Here is a 21832-nt window from a genome sequence, read left to right on the forward strand (position 1 = left end):
CCACAATCCCACCGCCCGACTCGTTTCCCTACAAGTGTGAATAATTTTTTTATCCTTCCTGCAAAAAAGATCACGCCTCAGTGTTTGGGCTTCTTGATTATTATTACGGCTATGTTCACCGAAATAAGTTAGGAAAAGTCCCCTCCCAGCCGTCAGACCGCACCGCGAGAACAGTAAGCTGCAGGGAATAATAATGTAGGAGCAGGCTAATAAAAGCATAACAAGCAGGAGAGCTGCGGTCACAGCAATTCCATCATTGTCCTTCACAGTTGTACAGCTAACTGCTTATGATTAGTCGACGACCTCGAGTAACTGAACAGAAGAATGTGAGGCCGGAGCCAAAGTGGTTGGGTGGGGAAAGAAGTTGCATCGGCATAAATTGTGAATGCGCTCCCCCTTGTGTCGGCTACAGCAAGCCAGTCCACTAAATGCCTCCACTGCTGGGAGAAAAAAGTGAAATCAGCAGAAAAAGTTTGTGTTGTTGTTCAAACCCCTGGTTCTATTTGTCTATGAATTGTTCTTCAAGTCATCGGGATGTGGTGCAACGCTGCGGCACACAGGGAAAAGAGAAAACCCTTTGTTGACAGTTTAAGATTAGCATCACACAAGTCATACTTCAAAGCGTGACTCCGTATAGCGTGTTTCTACAACTCTGCTTCTACGTTCTCATTCGGACTCCTTTTTTTTTTTTTCTCTCCTTTGTGTCTTTTCATCACTTTCCACAAACTGCCGTTTCAATTTCACTCCATGTTTTTGAATAACATTAATCAGAATTGTTTACCTGTCACCGTGTCTGCAAAGGCCAATTATTTCACACTCCAAGTGAATGGAAAAATTAGACGAGTAGACAAAAAGCGTTCATTATGAAATGAGTGACACTGGCCTGATAAGCACCTCACAGAGAGCCCTGTGATGTACGGCTGCACTGACACCGTGTGATACATAATACACGGATATGTAAGGGGTATACTGTAAGATAGCTGCTCCACAGAAAATATGTTAAAAAATTCATAAGTATATTTTCTAGTTTTATTAGAAACACATTTTTGTCAACATGTTGTATTTATACAGTGAATGGTCTAATATGCACTGGAGGTCACATAAGCTTAGGTTTATTGGAACAATAAAAGACATACCATGAGGGCTTGATATTCAAAGAGATGTAGCAGCTACTAGCTGCATATTTGACCATCAATTTTTAATAGTTTGGAATTTTCTCCTTCGAAGACACAAAAATAAAACCTGTCTAAGTATGTTATATTAACAATTTTATGAATGTATCTTCAGCAGACTAAAAAATTAGGAAGTCAATTACTCCTTTTAACACTTACATTTTGTCTCAACACATTCTGCAGATGATGGTGCAAAGCACTTTAACAGTATTGTGCTATTTTTTTTTATTTGGCAAATGTCTACTTTACTTATGTTTTTGTATTTTTTTTTAAACCTTTTTTGTAAACAACATCTTGTACAAACTAGCACAGTGAACCACAACCCCAGCAAATGTGTTTTTTTTTTTTTTTTATCTCCATACAATATAAATGAAATCAATACAAAAGTTTGGTTGGTTGCTTGGAACATTTTTATATGGATCGAGAGGTTCTAAAACATGGTTTTCGAGACTTCTGGACTCCTGAATTAAATAGATTACGTAAACAGTTGACTGTTCTAAGTCCCATTTAGAACCCCAGTAGAAGATTTTTAGAAGGTAGACTTCATTTCAACATTTCAAGTTCACTTCCATTTTAAATAAAGGGTTTGCAATCCGTAGAGGGTTTTTACTGTTTGCCTTTTCAAGGCGGCTTTCTTCAGATTTGGTGGAAATTCTGAAACCACGAAAAGAAAAAGAAAAAAAGGAAACAAATAGCCCAGACGGAGGAAAAATTGTCATTTCCTCTGGCCTTCAGAAACATAGTGTCAAAAAGGTTAAGTGTCAATATGGCAGAGCCTTGAGAGGCAAAGAGGTCTGAGGAGCTTCTGAATAAATACAAGGGACAAGTCTGGTGCCTCGAACATAGTCTGAACGCCGCTCAGCCTTCCTACAGTGCCAGGTCAGCACACGATCAACCCTCTGCCCCTTTATTCTCTCTCTGTAAAGCTATTGAAGTCTTTGACAGTAGCTAATGATGTTTTTGTGTTCGGGACATACTATAGGAGATTTGGAAAGGGCTGTTTTTTACCCCACCGGTGAGTGTTAGGGGGTTTGGTCGCTATGCCGGGCCGCTGCGCTGACAGGAGTCAGGAGGGGGTGACAGGGGGCTCAAAGAAAGAGGGGGGTGAATGGGGGGCAGTTCTGTAGTCTCGCCCATTTTTTTGTGAGTCCAGTCTTGGATGCATTTGGGGCGGGCAGGGGGGGTGGTTGGCGAAAGAAGCAATTGAAACACCCAAACAATACAATACTGAAGACAATGTTTTTGAGCATTATGCCGGATACGCTTTACCCACAAAAAAAGATCAACAAATCAAATAAATAAATAAATATGAAAACACCAAAAAAAAAAAGAAAAAGAAAAGATGATTCAATGGCGTCGCCCTAACCCTGTCGATATCCATTTCCCTGTTCTCGACCCCAGCCCCCCAACACGACCAAAACCTCACCACCCTCCGTTAACCGAATCCTTCGTCAGTATAGAGTCCACTCTCTCGGAGAGCTACCACACAGTGCCCTCGTTCATTTCCGAGGGCGGATGGGACAGGTGGTTGTTGTATACGCTGCCGTTCAGCGACAGTGAGGTAAAGGGCGGACTAGGGCCGAACACCTCGGATGAGATGCTGTGCAGGGGTCCCGGGATGCCGGGTTCTGGGCTGGGAGAGTCGCCCGGATGGTGGGACATTATATCGGAGTAGCGTTGCACCTCGCTGGAGGGGTGGTGGCCCGGCAGGGGGTGGTCCATACCTCCGAGGGGGGTGCCCGTGGGGCCCGAGGAGGGCACGAAGGGGAGATCGACCGGGGTCTGGGCCTGCGACGACGGAGGCCCCTGAGGGAAGAAGTCATAGTTGCTTCCCGGGCCGTAGTACTCACTTTGATAATCTGCAGATCCAAAGAGAAGAAGAACAAAAAAAAAAAATCAACGTTTGGTATGAGAACAATGGGTGTGCAGAAATCATTCCGGAGACATTGAGGAATTCATTGAATATACATAGCTTGATTTGTATTAGAGAGAGAGAGAGAGAGAGAGACCCTCGCCGTACTACATTAGTCACACAGCACGTTACACTTAAATCAAAACTGCAATTGGGTGGGGAGAACAACGTGGCCACAAAATTAATTAAAATGGGGGGCCATTTCATCAGCAATTCTACCTACTGAGACCGATCTTTCTTTTTTTTTTCTTCACTTCAGCAGAATATTATTAGACTTTTGCTTCAGCAGAAAGGACGAAAGGCCCGAGCACAAATGACATTCTCTGAAAATTATCAGATATTTCATGCAAGCATTTGAAGGAAGAGTGTGCATTGGTATCAAATCACTGGGATGTAAACATAACTTCATGGAAACTTAAATCACTGCTCACTGATTTTCCAAAAAGCTTATGGACGAGGTCACCCAAACTGAATAATATAACACAAACTGGATTTATTTTAAGAAAATAAGAGCCTTATTGCTGAATATCCAAACTTTCCATAATGTTAAGCAGGAACAGAAAATTGCATATATTTGTTTCTACATATGTTATTTAAATTGTGTGTACTAAATTAACTTAACATGCACAGGCCAATCATAGTGCTGTATTTCCTTGAGGTCCAAAAAAAGACCTAAATAAAAGTGCTTTGTTTCTTATTCAACACCTCCTGACTATATGATAGGGCCTTGTCTCATTACAGCAAGAAATGTCAGGAAAACAGAAAATAAATGACAGAGGAAATAAGGAAGCATACAAATAATAATTTGAACAATATGTTAAATAAAATGTGACTGGAACACAGAGCAGCGAGATAAGACAGGAGGATCACTTTAACTTGAATTTAAAAAAGAAAGATGGTTCATGAGAAAAAAAACAACTCTTTGGAGGACGTAAAAAAAAAAATGTTTTTTTCTTTTAGGAAAAATGTAATTGTACACATACCTCCATAGTAGGAGAAGGGCCCGTTGGGGATGAGCTCTCCGGGCTCCAGCCGGTCCACCAGCGTCCTCATCCGCCTCGGGCTCCGGAAAAACGCGTGCCTCCGAGCGCCCAGCGCGCTCAGCTGCTTCATGCGCCTCTCTTTGGACCGTCGGTTCTGGAACCAAACCTGAAAACACACAAACATAAAACCTCGTGTCAGTCAGCACGTGCAATAGACTTCTTCTGACGCCATTTTGATTGCACTGTCAATATTGTGTGTGTGAGAGATGGAAGAGTGCACACCAGCAATATTTGCACTATCTGTTTATATCATGTTTATTTTTGTTTTATAGCTTGTTTTGTATATTGTAAATCGGTAGAATTTCAATTTTTTTATTTTTATTTTATTCTAACGTTTTTATCTATTCTTTCTTTTTATTATACTGTTTAACTTGCACCAACAAAACCAAAGCAAATTCCTAGTGTATACCTCTTACACCTGGATATAAACACGATTCTGATTCTGATTCTGATTCTGAGAAATGGAGGTGATGGAGAAAGGTGGCTGAATGAGTATGTAAACAAATAAACACAAAAATGTTGTGGATTTTGTTGTTTTTATAATCTGCAAATAAACCTCACTGTGTAAATTCTCCCGCCATACAAAAAAAAGCAAGTGTAATTAGGTGTCATATTTACCTTGGCACCTGCACCCGCATTGGGCTTCTTCTTTATTAGAGTAAATAACCGCGCTGGGCTGTGTGTGTTTTGCGGTGTGCGTGCGTGATGAGCCGTGTGCGTTAAATCCGCAAAGGCTCTGCGGTGGAGAGAGAACTGCGCACCAATTATCGTTACAGGAGCGAGAGTCACATATAACCTTCCCTAATGATCTTTTAACCCTCCATTTACTCCGACTGAAGGCTGCAGCAGCGGGGGCTTAAAATCTCCAATTAATGCTTAATAGGAGGGTTGTTACCAATATATTACCGGGCTCTTGGAGGTTATCATTTCCTAATCTATAGGCCGGCTTCCTTTAATTACAAGCTTCCCTTTTTCTCCCCCCTCTCTCATGCTCATACATATTAGATACCCCTACTTCGCCACTTTCACTTTATCGCCATTAATCTGCTGTGCTGAACCTGTTTTACCTGTGACCTGCCCCGCAGCCTTCTCCTCCACATTATGATACAAAAAAAACAAAAGAAATCTGCTTTCCAATTAGTTCAGAGAATAGATCTGTATTACACCTGATGGGTAATAATATTTGTGGTTCTTGAATCTATAATTTACAATAGTTCCCTGTGAATCAATAGATGAGATCAAAGATGCACCAACACTTTTTGGCCGCTTTTAAATCTAGACTCAAGACCAAAAACTGTTCTCAGACGCTTTTCTTAATTAATAGAGTGCTGCACTTTTACTGTCTTTTGATTGTTTTTATTATCCTTTTTAATTTTTTATTCTTTTAACTTATACTTTTATATTCTTTTATTCGTTTTTATCTTATGCACTTTGTGCTCTTTCATCTTCCTTTTATATATATGTAAAGCACTTCGAATTGCCTTTGTGTATGAAATGTGCTATATAAATAAACTTGCCTTGCCTTGCCTTTGATGCGCTGCGTAAAATAACCGCTTTCATTTATTTTGAGGGGAAATCACCAAAAGAAAAAAAAAAAAGAAAATAGTCCCACATACAAAACAGGGGGAAAATAATAATAATAATAATAATAATAATAATAATAATAATAATAATAATAATAATAATGCGTTGTCTGTGTCTTGCTCTTTGTTTAACTTAATGTGGCCCTGCTGTAAATCAGAGTTCCGAGGAGACAATCTGAAGACCCTTGAAACAGATTTCTGTCTTTTCCACTTGGCTGGAAATGCTCCCAGCATGGCTAAATGTGGTCGCAAAACGTGCTGGCTGCGCGGTGCCAGGACTCCCAGCAGCTCCCAGCAGCCTCGGCGCCAGTTGGCGACTTTGCCTCGTCGCCTGCGCCAAGAATCAAAAATACCCATATAAATTACCCGTTTCCAAATCAACCCCTCGTCCGTCGGCCAATCTTTTTGGCCTAATGAATTCAATGTGACCGCGCAGTTTGAAGGGAGGAGGCCCTCGTTTTAAAGAGGGGTGAAGGATGTGATGCTGGGGGGGGGGGGGGGGGTGATGGGTGATGGGAGGTGGAGTCTCTCTCTCTCTCTCTCTCTCTCTCTCTCTCTCTCTTGATGGGTCATGGCAAGTCTGGCAGCTTGGCAGGGACATTTTTTTTCCATAAAATATAAGCTGTTACATCACACCTTTTTAATGGGTGCGTAACACCCTATAAAACAGAAAAAGGCGCGAGCCCACCTCCTCAACCTGTGGGTGTCCACCCTGAATATTATTTCCATAATATCTCAGACAGACTCAGAAGATCCCCCACGTTTTGATGATTTACTATTGAACCGTATATATCTATAAATGACTGGGGACGGTGAGAACTATAATTGAAGGGGAAGAATGTAAGATTAGATTTATTTTTGTAAAGACTTATTTTATACAGTATACATATTGTATTCTGCTCCTTTAAAGTTAGATCTGGAACTATATAATATGGCGCACCTTACACGTGTGCTTGTAAAGTGAGTGATGATTAAGATTGTTCTGAGTGATATGAAGTAAGAAGTGATGTGCCACCTTTTTGGTTATGGGTGTTCACTTGTCCTATAGGCTGGAGTTGAGACATTAAAGTGGATCCTGTTGCACAGACGAAGCTCTTGCTTTACCCACAGCAGCCCTACAGTAGTTTAATTAAGTAACAAGAAAGTTTATAGTTAAGGCAGCGAGAAGCCTGCCTTACACTAGTGATTTAAGCTGCTGTGCCACGTGGACCCCCAAGTTTGAGAAACACCCCCTAATAAATATGGGCTATTAGCCATCTTCATTTGGTGGTCATAGTGAATGAAGTCATAGTGAAAACAAGTGGATAATCCAGTATAGGAGGATGGATGCTAAAATGTTGCCGGTCCTTCACGGGGCGGCTTTGGCTCAGAGGGTAGCGCCAATCGGAAGGTCGGTGGTTCGATCCCCGGCTGCTCCGGGTCACATGTCGAAGTGTCCTTGAGCAAGATACTGAACCCCAAACTGCTCCTGAAGGCATAGCCATCGGTGTGTGAATGAGTATTTAGATTAGATCCTGATGGGCAAAGTTGGCACCTTAGTAGCCTCTGCCATCAGTGTGTGTGAATGGGTGAATACTGACATGTAGTGCTTTGAGTGGTCGGAAGACTAGAAAGGCGCTATATAAATGCAAGTCTTTTTACCTGGATGACCCTCATGTTGAGTCCGGTCTCCTGGGCCAGCTGTTCCCTGATGTGTCTCGTGGGTTTTGGGGTGGCAGCGAACGCCGCCTTTAGCGTCTCGAGCTGTTTGGCCTTGATGGTGGTGCGCGGGCCGCGCCGCTTCCCGCCGAGGTTCTGGTCGTCGTTCTCGTTATTCACCGCCTCTTTGTCGGACAGGGCGGCTATCTCCGTGTCCTTTAGGACCACGTCGTCCTGTAGCTGGTCTTGAGAGTCCGGTGATAAACTGGGGTCGCTACATGCCGTTACTATAAAGAGGACAGAGGACATGTGGAAAATTAGAAGTCTCCAAAGCATGTGGGATATTGCAGTGATAGAGTGGCGCACAGTGGAAAAGAGCTACACTATATGTATGTAGTGGTCATTTAAAGGTGACTGAACTATGACCTCAAGGCGGTAATGCAAACTACAAACATTAATACAAAATAAATAGTATTTTCTGAGGTTTTTAAACGCTGCTGTGTGACGTGTCCAGATCCATATAAACATGTAGAGATGGGAATAACATTCATTTTACAAATAAAAAGCAGCTGAGGTGTTTTCTCCTAAAATACTTCTTATTAACTAAAATTTGCAAACAAACCTAGGTGGCTGAACTATGACCTCAAGTTGGTGATGCAAACTACCATCAACATTAATAAACATAAATGGTATTTCCTGAGTTTTTTTTTTTCATATAAACGTGTAGAGATGGGAATAAAAATTAATTTTACAAATAAAAAGCAGCTGATGTGTTTTCTCCTAAAAGACTTTCCTATGAACTAAAATTTGCAAACAAATGTATAGGCCTAATAAAAACTACTCTGAAAGATTAAGGAACAAACAATTACACTATAAAAGCCCAAAAATGTCATCTGGTGTGGAGAAAAATAAAAGGCTTGAACTGAGAATATGGCAATAGACTATATATGGACTGTGATTGTTGAATTCTACACTCTCTGAATGGCGCGTCTATAAGTCCTGGTCATGGAAATGATGAAGCCAAAGTCTGGGCTGAACACATCACATCCATCACAATTTATCCCGCATAGCACACCAACACACACACACACACACACACACACACACACACACACACACACACACACACACACACACACACACACACACACAGAGACGTACCTGAGATGAGGCTGCCGTCTTTTGCATTGGCGTTGTTTACGTAATCGTCTTTACAAACGAATTTGTTCTCGTCTATGATGTAGAGCTCCTCGCCGGTGGAGAGCTGCTTATTGCACATCATGCAGGTGAAGCAGTTGAGGTGAAACACTTTGCTGCGGGCCCTCCGGACTAGGTCGTTGGGAGAGATGCCCTGCGAGCAGCCGCCACACTTCGTGCCGAACCTTCTGCGTGAAGGAGGAAGAAGAAGAAGGAGATGATGGTTTAGTTTTTTTGTTATCAATACATTTTTTTTTTTTTTTTTTACAGAAATCATTATTGAAGCGTTTAAATAATAATAATATCGACGCCCAGTCATTTAGCAGAATATAGATTCACATTTAAAAATGTTGTTGTTGACTTGACCAGCTTCAAGTCACATGAATAAAAGGGTTTATAATAGAGTCTAGACATGAAGTAAACCTGTATTGACCAGTTGAATTCGGGGACTAACGTCGAATCATAACCCATTCTTAAACATAACATTTTACATGAAAATAAGAATACAAATAATAATGTTGAAAAGATGTCTCTATAGATAAAATCCAGGTAGTCAAATATGGAGAAAAGCGAACAGCTTCATGTGTAGACTGACACTTTAAAAACGCATTTTAGGAGCTTTTTGGACCTTATGCTATTATGCTACAGAATTAAAAAATAACATCCGTGCTCAATCAATAATAGATATAATAATAATAATAATAATAATAATAATAATAATAATAATAATAATAATTTAAAAATGTAAAAAAATGTTATCTATACATAAGCACACGTTGGGAAAATTACGCTCTATAAATACTTTATCATAAAGGAAATATAGTGATGTTGCGCTTAAGATAAATGTTTTAATTTTTTTTAAATAAGAAGCTTTGCACAACTATGCATAGACCTGCTGAAGTGAGTATTTTTATTGAATATATTAAATATTTGATCTCTACATTTCCAACCTTTTTTTGTTCCATACCATACTAAAATATTTAAACGTTTTGCACGAAGATGAAAACCAGTAATTACACAGGTCCAGTTAATACTAGAACACAGCACAAGCTGCTCTGTTATAATAAATGATAGCCCTGCCATTGCCTTCACCATTAAACAATGTGTATTGAGTTGTGTGCACTGGCTTGTTGACTGGAAGTCTGTGATTGCATTGTCTGCGGACTTGATCTTTTCAACTAGTTTACTATTCAAATCCACTTATCACGTCCTCCTCAGTCGGACTGAGCAAACACACCGGGCAGCGGCTCCTCTGGCCGGGGTTTGATCGTCCAGCCGCCTGTACCTTGTCAAAAATCACACCCAAAGTGTGATTTCCTCGATTTCCTAACAACAACCCCCCCTCTCCACCCGCTGAGAGCGAGTGCACACGCGTTTAATGTTGCTGCACCTCTTTTCTGTTGTTGTTTAGCATAAGAATCCAAATTAACAAGCTTTTAATTACTCGCTCCTAATCAAAGCTTATCGCCTCCTCGTCCTCACTCACGCCTACAGGCACGGACAGGTCGCTTTATCCACTTACTTAGAGAATAAATAAATAAAGAATAAATAAACAAGTAAAGCAGAAACTCTGCGTTCTTGTAATCTTGTGTGTGTAGTCAACAGATGTGCCAAGTTTTTTTTGTTTTGTTATTTAGTTAATTCAATTTGAACTATTTGTCTGGAAAAAAAAGCATGATAGACAGTCTGGATATTTAATAATTACTTAAAGTTTAGTAAACACTACAGTAATAGTATGCAAGCCATTTAAAAGTTGTAAAATAAAATAAAAGATACAAAAAAATAATCTGCACTAAATCTATTTAGTTTTTCTATTTTTTTTCAGTAAAAATGTAATGTTTGGCCTAAAATTATAAGTGTTTTCCATCTTTTTTTTATGATGCACCATCACAATTTTATGCTGCTATTTAAATGTCTTCATCATTTCCTAAAAAGGCACATGTGCCTGTTGACCTGCTGCTTCTTACAGTCCAGCTCCTGACATGAAACGACACACACATTCATAAACAAAAAAACACTACTGGCGATTTTTTCCCCCGATCTTACCTAAAGAAATCATTTTTGCAGTACAGTCTCCCCTCTCGAGAAAAACATTTCTCTGTCAAATTACATTTGCACTCGCAGCACTGCACGCACTTGACGTGCCAGGCTCTATCCAGCACGTTGAGCAGAAAGCGGTCCAGAATAGGCCTCTCGCAGCCGGCGCAGTGGACCATGGCTTTTGGTTTTGGGCTATATACCACCCACACAAATGAAGCGCACACACTCAAACTAAAATCAACAACACAGGGCCGAGCATTGACCGAGTATATCTTGCTTTCTCCTGGTCAATGTGCGCGGAGAAGCCAGTCGATCAGGTGTCAACACAGTTTTCTCCCTGCATGCGTAAAAAGGCTCCAAAGGAAAAAACAAAAAACACGTCCTCTCTCTCAGGTTCGAAAAGCCAAAAAAAAAGGTGAAAAAAATAATCAGTCCTTCATTGAATCCGAGGGCAAAAAACACGCAATTTCAACCAAAAAAATGTAGATTTCAACACGGGAAGCTGCAGATCGGACCACCGGAGCCAGTTTGGTTGTTGTCCCGGCGCTCTTGGATGTGACGCATCGGTGAGAGGAGCGTGGTGTGTGCCAGTCAGTCAGTCAGTGCTGGAAAGAAGAGGCGTCTAATAATAAGATGCTTTTAGGGCAGAGCAGAGCTGTCACACAACAAGACACGCACGCCTATACATATTTCAGTGTACTTTGACATGGCAGCGTATCCACTTGTTCAGAAAAGCCGGCGAGAAACAAAATTACACACCCCAAAAAAAAGAGTGTCAGTCCGATGATCCTGGACGTTTCAGCTCTGTGGTGCTGATGCTGCGATGCGCTGGAGGCGGCTCCGGTAGTAGTAGTCAGTGTGTGGGATGCTGGGATGCCCTCTCAGTCTCCAGTACCGTGTGTATGTATGCTGGGATGCGCTGGTCTCCAGTAAAACTGTCTTGCTCCTAAAGCTCCAACCCAGCCTTATTCCCAGCCTCCTGACGTCAGGCCGCGGCCGGACCAATCAGAAGCGCGCCATGCCAGCAAACCATCAAGCCGCCCCATCATAACCACAGCGAGGGCTCTGCCTGCTATTTATGCCACACATCTCAAGACACCAATTGTCAAGAATTTGCCTGCAAACTGTCATATGTTAGTGAATGTGTTTGGAGGAAGAAGCAGCCGCGGCGAAGAGGAGAGAGACGGAGAGACGCCACTTCTTCTCAGCTGATGAGCAAATTGTCTTCTGGGCATGAGGGGTGGCATGAAGGAGGAAGGAATCTGAGCAGGTAGATACAGAGAGGCGTCTTCGGGATATAAAGAAGCTGGAGGCGCACATATTGCATGGCGCGCTCTCCTGTTTATTCATGTAAAAGTTATTTTGCGCGCAGAAAATTACGCACAAGTCGGGCATGTTTTGGTTTTGTTGTTTTTTGAGAATAACTGGAGGCTTTTTATCATCAATAAACCAGCTGTCCGTTAAAATATAAAATCTTAACTGCCTGCTTTGCACTTGGACGTTCATCCATATAGAGCTAAATGTTTGATTACACAGCAGAAAGCTTGCTGAGCATCTCTTGCCAAGATCGTATTTTAGTTGTGTTCTGGAAATATGATGTTATCCTCTTCTCACTCACAGCGCGCCGTGTAACATTACACAATGTCATGTGCTCATTAACAAATTTTCTGCGCGCACTTTCTCCTTGGGTGTGATGGAGAGGAAGCCTGGAAGTGAAAGACAGAAAAGGCTCTAAAGTTGACAGCTCGTGCAAAGCTCAGCGCGTCAGGAGCTCGCGGCCCAAGACACCTTTGGACGATTCATTAGGGAGATCCAATTCAATTCAAGTCCACCTTAAGTAAATAACACCATGAGCCTATAACAGTCTGCTGGATTAGTACTCATTTCCCATCATGTTGATGATTTACAGGCCTGCATGCTCTTCTATAAGATTCTTTTTTTTTTGCTCAATGAACATAGATTGCAGGTAAATAAAGTTTGCATGCTTGTTGAACAAATTCGTTTTCTATCTATACCCAACATTGAAGTAGTTTGTAGTAATTAATCGGTTTGTTTACACAAACTTTTCTATTGTGGTCTGTGACACAGTATAGTTTAATAAATGTAATTACCGTAAGAACATTGTTGTATTTGTCTTTATTGTAAATAGGAACAGAATGTCACATTTATTTGTGCGTCTCAACATGGAATCAAGCTCAATATCTCCGCACTTTAAAGAGGACATATCATGCTCATTTTCAGGTTCATGTTTGTATTTTGGGTTTCTACGAGAACATGTTTACATGCTTTAATGTTCTATAGACACTTTATTTTTCTCATACTGTCTGTCTGAATATACCTGTATTCACGCTCTGTCTGAAACGCTCCGTTTTAGCGCATTTCAACAGAATGGCAATGGAATTGCCTTTCTAGGAAACAGCTTGGGTTCATGTTTACTTCCTGTCAGCTGATGTCATTCACATACACTGCAACAGGAAATAAACTGGGACACATTTAGTATGTTTACATTTAAAACTGTGAATAAATATTGTAGATTTGTGACATCACAAATGGACAGAATTCCTAACGGCTTGTTTCAAACGCACAGTTTCTGAATACGGTCCGTGTGTATTTCTAACCAGACATGAAAATCTCACTTTTTACAATATGGGACCTTTAAGCAGAAAAAGCGACTCAGGAACACCCATTTACTCTCTAAACAATAGCGCGCCAGCATCCTCTTGCATATGGGCTGCTTCTCATGCAAAACGCCCGTCCAGCTGCCTCCAGGCGTCTGGGGAGCGCCTCTTCAACAGGACATGTGTTAGTGGCTTGGAGGAAAAAAGAGAGATAAGGCTTCAAAACACACATTTCTTTTTGTTTTGTTTTTGCTGCACCTCTTCAGCCCGACACTCTCCTCTATTTCTCTCTCTCTTTCAGTCTCCCATCTCTTTTTCTGCCCCCTTTTCCCCACTTGTTCCTGCCTGTTTGTGAACGGTGCGTCCGAGCGCATTCTGCTGAGCATCTGGTTATGTTTCCATCAGAGAGAGATGGAAAGAGAGAGGGGTCAATTGAGCTACATGAAAACTGGGCTGCCCATAGTTGTACATAGGTGGGCAATCAGCAATGGAAATATTCTGTTGGACTACAAAACGCACTTTTCTTTTCTTTTTTTCCCCCGCACAAAAACCTGCAGAAGAATGTGAAAATAACTCCAGAAAGCCTGTGTGTAGTCTGCAGGCCTTATATACTCTCTCCCTACTATACCACACCAACTTGTAAATGCAGCATGTAAACAACAAAAGTTGTTGTTATTTCCATGTGTAGAAGATGCCTTGATAGTCTGTCAGTGGGGATAATCTCTGCCTGATTTAGAATAAACCAGAGAGAGAGAGAAGAAAAAACAGCCAGCTCACAGAGGCAGATTAATCCACGAATAGAAAGAAATCAAAATATAGGCTTAAAAATATCTCAACTCCCCTCCAGGCAAAGGCACTATTAAATGCAAAAAAAAAAAAAAAATGGTTTTAACCTTACCACTGTAATCCCTTACTAGCAATAGATTATATTCTCACTCATTTTCATTCTGATGCAGGCAGAAATTGTAAAATTGGAATTGGCTGCGCAGCGTTTAATGTGCTCAATAAGTTGGAAGAAAACAAAACTTATTCTTTTTTTTGTCCTGCTTGAATCTCAGAATGGTTGGAGGTAGATTTGATAACGAGAGGCCGTCTGGCAGACCTGTGTAGAAGTGAAAACAGTAGTTGAAACTGAAATACCCAAATTAATCTGAAATGTATCTTTTAATGGTGTCCATTAAGAGGCCTTTAATTTTACTCACATTTTATATTTTACGCATTTCTTCTTTACTTCATCCACAGTCTAATTTTGGACAGTATAGGCTATACTGTACATTGAACCACAGGTATAAGAAAAGGGATATTCTTGCATCAAGTTCCATATAGTGTTGTAAAGCAGCCCAGGAGATTTGGGGTTTATGAAGTGCAGACAAGTGAACTGGTACACTGCGAAGATAATTAATCTGAGATAATGAATGAGGCTGTGAAGATGCATGCAATCATTAATTCTAATCATGACACGTTTATTTGTCTCCCTCTCTCTCTCTCTCTCTCTCTCTCTCTCTCTCCTCCAGGCTCAGTTAAGAGACACAATGTCACCACAAACAATGCATGAGGGGCAACGGCTGAAGGAAGGAAGCAGAGAGGACGTTTTATGGAATAAAGACTGAATCGAGCAGGTGATGAGATTGGTTGGGAAGAGGTGTTGGAGGAAGATACTAAAAGCGCATTTCTTCTTGTAGGTGTAGTTTTCCCAGGGTGTCCAGGCTGTGGAAGTCGGAGCAGTGTGACATTACAGCCGGACCAGCCTGCCGGGGGGACAAACCGTGACTCCGGTAATACAGAGAGAAATATCACCCCCGACTGGAGCTTTGATCAACTGAGTGTACCGGGGAGGAGGAGGAAGAGGAGGAGGAAGAGGAGGGTGGGGTACCGCTCCGCTGCTCTGCTCTTTGCAGTCTCTCCTCCAATGGATTTTTTTTTTTTCTCTTTTTACAAAAGGAATATTGCCCAACAAGCGGCTGATATTCATAATTGATAACAAGACGCATTGATCATTCTGGCTTATGAATGCGTTTATTTATTTTTTTAGGAATAAACAGCCTCATTTCTGTGACACTGCAGTTTAATAGCATTTGTATAATTGTTCATCTCTATTCCTATAAACTCTATATAGGTGGGAGTATAGGAATATTATGCAAATGTGCAGTTTTGACGAAATGTGCATATTTTGAAAGAAAGAAAGAAAGAAAGACAGAAAAAGAAAAGATCATGAGAAATGAGACATTATTTCATTTGATTGCATTGCACTTATTGACTGTAGTGTAACACAATTTACATGGAATTAAACACAAAGATAATTATTTTAAACGAAAAACGTCTAAAACTCTTCTGAAAAAAACAACAATTTTTTTTTGCCAATAACGAAAAGCAGCATTAGATTTTATGTGTGTTATTCAAATGTGGTATTTATACATAACACGCCAATTCACAGAAAGCTGGTTTTAACAAATGTGCGTAAAAACGGTGCTTTCTTTCCACTTTTCAGGCGTTTCAACTCTTCTCTTTCGCAAAGTGCTGCACGAAAAGCGCGCACATTTGACACAAAGTTTCCCATCATATTCAAAAACTGTGGGTGAGTTTGAGGATGGAGGAGAGAGAGAGAGAGTGTGTGTGTGTGTGTGTGTGTGTGTGTGTTAGGGGGGCCACTTTCCTGTCCATGCCCTGCCCAGTCCGTCAATCATTGTTCACCGCATTATCACGCACTTCCAGGACCGAAATCCGACCACCCCTCCTTCTTCTGTCTGTCCATCCATCCATCCATCCATGCACGCAGAGTCCCACGATCGACTGGCTGAGCTGTGTCCACCCCTCCTCCTCCTCCTCCTCCTCCTTCTCCTGTAGATCAGCAGCCAAACATATGCCGATGTGAACTCATCGCGGATTATTGAGCCAACACCAACTCTACGCAAACATTTTCCAGACTTCCCAACTGCGGTCCGGCCTGTGCTGAGAGAAATCCAATGGGATTTATAGATCATCTCCCTACAGCTGTCTCTTCTCAGCCAGTCAACCCCCAACTCTCTCTCTCTCTCTCTCTCTCTCTCTCTCTCTCTCTGTCTCTGTCTCTCTCTCACACACACACTCACACACACAAACACACACACACACACACACACACACGTACGTTTTCTCAAGGAGATCATATGATTCGGTGAATTTGGGGCTTTGAGGTCCAGAACAAGTGACCCTGCCGAGACTCCGAGGTCACCCAGAAACAAGGCCACCACCACAACCACCACCAGAGTCCCGCTCACTCCTCTAGGGGGCGAATTCAATCCGGTTAAAGAGAGGCTTATAGGCAATGATACTATTATTACTATATATATTATTATGTCCTTAATTCCAAGTTATTGCTGGCGTTATGTCAGAGTAAAGCTTTGCACATGCCATATTTGGTAATCAATCTATAACTGGATAAAAGGCTTATTTATTAATTGAATATGAATTATATTTTATTTGGAGTTCTCCTAATTATGTTTGACAGGTGATTGATGTAGCCTATAGTACATTTATACTTGAATATCTATATATAAACGAACAAGCAAAAAAACCCTAAGAAAATGTCTCCAAAATTGTTGTTATGCTATAGAAGTCATTAAAGATAATACACATGCAGAACATTTGATCAGGAGATTCAGCCTTAGATCAACAGCAAATCATCATATTTACATCATATCAGGTTGTGAACACTGACTGACTCAGACAGGTGTGGGGGCTTCGTCAACAAAAAAATCCTCCACGTTCACACTGTGAATCAAAACTAAAAAACTGCCTTTTTTCCCCCCCTCATTTGCTCCAAACAGAGTGGCTGAGAAATGAGCGCACATATAAAAGGCGCTGCATGGGAAGCAGCCTCTAAAGCAGTTCCCCTAGTTCAGATTAATGGCTCTCCTCGCTTATTCTGCAGTCGGGGTGAAAGGGCTAGGATCACTAATGATTATAATATAATGTGTGGCGATAACCACTCCCTTTGAGATATTATCGCCCGATGGCCAATGCTCTGGGGACGGTGCTGCATGGCTGCAGAGCAAAAGATAGCTGCTGCTGCTGCTGAAGCTGCTGCGACGGATTTCTGCGCTTTGGAATAAAAAAAAAAGCCCGCAAGCACGAATAGAGAGGGAGAGCTGTCCGCCGCTGATACCTGCATTAAAATAGAGCAGACTGGCCCATGCATGCTGCTCAACCATTCACCTCTTTTATTTATTTATTTATTTATTTATTTTGATGATCTTTTTTATGGTTAAAATAATATCCTACATCTAATTCCCACCTTAAAGTGGTCAATCCGACTGTTTTTTTTTTTATATATTACCACCACCAAGTGATTTAATTACTAGGCCCCACTACTACCTGGAACATTTAGTGCTTTTTCTAAAAGGGCTTTTTAAAGAGGCCCTGTGGAAAACCTCACGGAGCTTAGCCTATATTTGATCCCACAAGAAAACGGTCTTAAAGGTTTTGGTTCAGAGTAACATAGAGCAACATAAAACCTAAATTATAATAAAACGTTTCAATTGTAAAAATAAAATAAGATGGATCAAATGGAATACAAAGTCTAGTGTGATTCTTAAAATGTGATTTGATGCCATTATAAATTTCAAAAGTCTGCTTTTTCACCATATCACCATTTTTTCACCAAACCCCTTTCTGTGGAGTCCTGCTGAATGGCCTTCAAAGACGTACTGTATATATGCTCTTTGGTGGATGAATTCTTTCAAACAAAAAAAAAACTTGGTGCTTAAATCAAATGACTGTGGCTAAAATGTTGCTTATTCTGAAACATTTTTGTTGTAGCAGTTGCTGCTTCTTTACTAAATGTTATACATTCGCATACAGGCTATATTGGGTTGAAACTGTTGGAGGGGAGCTATAGCACTGAAAACAAATCCGTGGCCTACCTATATTTATAATCTCTAGATATAATTAGAAATAAACCTCTTTGCAAATGCATGTTCCAAATGCAGCTATATAGGCCTGTACAATAAGAGACTGACACTGTTTTTCCTCATCCAAAGAGCTACAAACAGTAAATATTGTGGAATCACAGATGTCCATGTTACATAGAAAAGAAAAAAAAAAAACAATAAACAAGAATGAACGCGCACAACTTTTCCAAAAGCCGATTAGTCTGGAGATCCCTGCATAATTATCGACATGCACTGATCAATAACACACAACGCAGTCCTCAACAACATCTGAGTAAAAAAAAAAGGCTGTGAGAGAGGGAGGGAAGGAGAGGAGGAGGAGGAGGAGGAAGAGGAAGAGGAGTGAGTGATGTTGCTGTGCTGGACGCACCGCGGCCAATCCCGCACTATCCATCTTCATTGGAGCTTTGTGTGCGCAAAAAGCAAAGGCGCGCATAAGGTAAAGCCCGCATCAAAGCCGCGGCTTTATTTTTATATCCAATAGATCAGCAGGCAGACAAAGCTTTATTTTCGCCAGGAGAGAGATATTTTACCTCTGCCTTACGGTTTTATGTTGGAGAGGTGTCAGCCGGGGGGAAATGGATGGCTAATGCATAGGCAAAGCGCTGCTCGCCTCCACATGCACGTCAGAGGGGGGGCTGCAGGGGAGAGCAGCGGGGATTTAGGGCCCCTAGGGGCCCAACAGGGGGGGGGGGGGGGGACGACTCCACTCATACTGTAGCTCAGAACACAGTTCAACACATAAGCACAGCTCAGTTAAACCTATGCAGGAGTTTGCAAATATTTGCTTTTTTGCTAATAATCCAGGGCTGGTCCTGATATTTATGGGGGCATATAGTCAGATAATGAGAGAATAAAAACCTGATGTGAAATAAGTTGGACTAAAATGACAAAATAATTGATTTGGCCAGACTAGATTTACTGAAATGTTTAATATAATCTGATGACACAGGACTAAGACTAAATAAAAAAAACTAGATGACAAAATTAAAAGAGAAAACATTTTGACTAACATTTTATGACTTTTAAGCGACTAAAACTACACGAAGGATAACAATGACAAACTATTAAGCATTTCTGTCTACCTGATGTGAAATAAATTGGACTAAAATGACAAAATAATTGATTTGGCTATAGACTAGATTTAATGTAATGTTTCATATAATCTGATGACTAAAAAAGGGCGTTTGACACAGGACTAAGACTAAATAAAAAAAAAAATAGATGACAAAATTAAGAGAGAAAACAATTTGACTAATGACTTTTAAGCGACTAAAATTGTACGGAGGATAAAAATGACAAACTAATAAGCATTTCTGTCTAAAGACTAAATCTAAAATATCTGCCAAAATGAACAGTGATTAGGAACACACACACAAAAGAAATTAAATCCAGTAAATTTTAAGAAGAATTGTGTCGTACACAAACATGCAGTAACAATTAACTACCATTACAAATATTGAATAGATGTTATCATTCAGTAACTTTCAACCAACAACTGAATCAAATTCATGTCGTCATCATCGACTGAAAGCTCAAACAAAAAAAAAGATCAGTATATATCAGTGAATGACACACACCTCAGTTAGATCAATACAGGCGTTTACTGGAATTGGCCTTTTGTTGAAAATCCAGGGCAAAGCCCCCCCCCACCACACACACACCTTCCCAAAGTTAATTTATACAGTATTATCATAGGTCATGTTAAAACTAGTGGCATTAGGGATGCGATTACGCTTTGTTTTCAAGGTCAAAAATGAGCTTTCACGCTCTACTAAATTAACCTAGTCAAATTTGAGGAAACACAAATTACAAACATTAAGCAGATTATTTAAATAAACACCGAAATTGTAACAAAAAAAATAGACATTTGTAATTTGCTCTTTTAGGGCAGCCACTATGTAATTAAGCAGCCAAGTGGTTTGTTTAACGCTAGGGGGCCGACTATAAATTCATCGCAGACCACCATTTGAAAAAAACCTGACATGATGACATGACATTATATTAATTTATTCAGTTGTTTAAATATAATTTTTTCCAAATTGGATTCTTTATTTAAAGGTCTAATGTATCCCACATTTTCCTTTTGATAAATGTGTGTGCAGGTTTCTAAACATGGGACATCAAGCAATCAATAGTCTATAGGTTTTAGTGGGGTCAGAGAGCTTGAACATTTACATTTCATTTATTAATGCAAATAGTCAAATTTAAAGGGGACACATCGTGTAAAACTCACTTTCTCAGTGCTTGTGCTCATACATTTAGGTATCCGGAGTGCCTACGAACCCACAAACTGTTTTTTTGTGGGCTGCCTTGATCAGAAAACATGTGATTCAACAAGCCATTCAGATCCGGCTCCCCTTCCTATGTCACATGCAGGCTCAATAGAAAAAAAAGTGCACCATATTTTTTCTTGCAATCAGAGCAGACTGGGCTTTTTCAGGAGCGGGGCTTAAAGAGACAGGTGCTAAAACGGAGCGTTTCAGACAGAGGGTGAATACAGGTATATCCAAACAGACAGGATGAGAAAAATAAAGATTTTTTCCAACATTAAAGCATGTAAACATGTTCTAGTGGAAACTCACAATAAAAGTATGAACCTGGAAATGAGCATGATATGTCCCCTTTAAAAGATTTTGAACAGCCATACAACATGTTACCGGCATCATAAAAACACATCTGTTGAAATCGGCCTTGAAATCTTCACATTAGCTGAATCTACTTCAGGCCCACTCTAACACATCCCCATACAGAACTATTAGCTAGTTGTTAAAATATTATGCACTGCTCACTCCCTGACATGAATGCAGATTTCTCGCCACATGCTGCAAAGAGTTAACGAGATTTACAATGCCGCTCAGAACACAGAGCTTCCCTGTCATATTTCCCCCTCATGCTAAATAGAAATCTTAAGAAGTAATTGGAATTTACTGCATACCTGAATAACTGCATATAAATAAGCACACATTTCATCGGGGGGGTTCACTGACACTGTTTGGTCGCATAAAAACTGCTGCATACATTATAATACACAGCAAATAATCTTATTTTGCCGGAGCCTTTGCTACATGCTTGGGATTCCGTCCAAATTACCGAGGATTCAAACAAGCGTTTTCAATTTATTAAACCTATATGGGCAACATTTCATTTTAATGGGACAATTTATTTCTGGGAAGGGATTATCAGGGCTTGGTTGAAACCATGGCAGTGTGTAAATCTGACAGTGTTCATCTCATTTAAAGGCAGGCAGGCAGCCCTTCTTTGCTCAGGCCTGTTTCAGTGGACGGAGGAGGTGAGATTCAGGTGCCTCGCAAAAGGCCTCGACCCTTTCTACTTGTCCTGTGGCTCAAAAGCAAAACTAGCTCATTGACTTTGGCCATGTCTCCCAGACAAATTCCTCAATTCTCAACACCTTTATGAGCCTGCATGCGCTTACTGAATTTGGCGGAGGAGGACACAAATCCTCCGGATGGGATTGGCAGTCATGCCCCCGGTCTCTCGGCCCGACACGCTTGGGATGTAAAGTGGCCGTCGACGGCGCGACCCCCCGGTCGAGAGGGCTCAGCGGATTTGGAGATAATGACATTGCCGCCTCTATTAAGATTCACATTAACCATTTCACCACACGACCCCATTTCCCTTTGTCCTAGCCCCTGTGTCAAAAGCCTCGCCGCCTTACCGTGCCTGTGGTAATATTCAAA

The 21832-nt window shown here is 40.8% G+C and overlaps 1 protein-coding gene across 2 annotated transcripts; it reads right to left on the minus strand.

Annotated features, from left to right (window-relative positions):
* Window positions 1-1096: 1096 nt before the first annotated feature.
* lhx1a (LIM homeobox 1a) lies at window positions 1097-11515 on the minus strand. Of its 2 annotated transcripts, none has more exons than XM_074640026.1 (5): window positions 10592-11515; window positions 8510-8730; window positions 7352-7635; window positions 4068-4233; window positions 1097-3031 (listed from the first exon to the last, which is right to left on the minus strand). In XM_074640026.1, exons 1-5 carry the CDS (start codon window positions 10759-10761, stop codon window positions 2652-2654), a joined length of 1221 nt encoding a protein of 406 aa, XP_074496127.1. In that variant the 5' UTR covers window positions 10762-11515; the 3' UTR covers window positions 1097-2651. The 2 variants fall into 2 exon arrangements, with proteins under 2 accessions (XP_074496127.1, XP_074496126.1); XM_074640025.1 differs by having other exon boundaries at window positions 8510-8733; window positions 10592-11514.
* Between the last annotated feature and the right edge of the window lie 10317 nt (window positions 11516-21832).

Source organism: Sebastes fasciatus, chromosome 7 (genome assembly GCF_043250625.1).
Source record: "Sebastes fasciatus isolate fSebFas1 chromosome 7, fSebFas1.pri, whole genome shotgun sequence".
Taxonomy (NCBI): domain Eukaryota; kingdom Metazoa; phylum Chordata; class Actinopteri; order Perciformes; family Sebastidae; genus Sebastes; species Sebastes fasciatus.

Coding starts and splice junctions, on each gene's coding strand:
- lhx1a (XM_074640025.1), bottom strand. CDS start 10,761: ATGGTCCACTGCGCCGGCTGCGAGAGGCCTATTCTGGACCGCTTTCTG. Junction 8,734..10,591: donor TGCAAAAATGATTTCTTTAG/GTAAGATCGGGG, acceptor TCCTTCACGCAG/AAGGTTCGGCACGAAGTGTG. Junction 7,636..8,509: donor AGACGGCAGCCTCATCTCAG/GTACGTCTCTGT, acceptor TCCTCTTTATAG/TAACGGCATGTAGCGACCCC.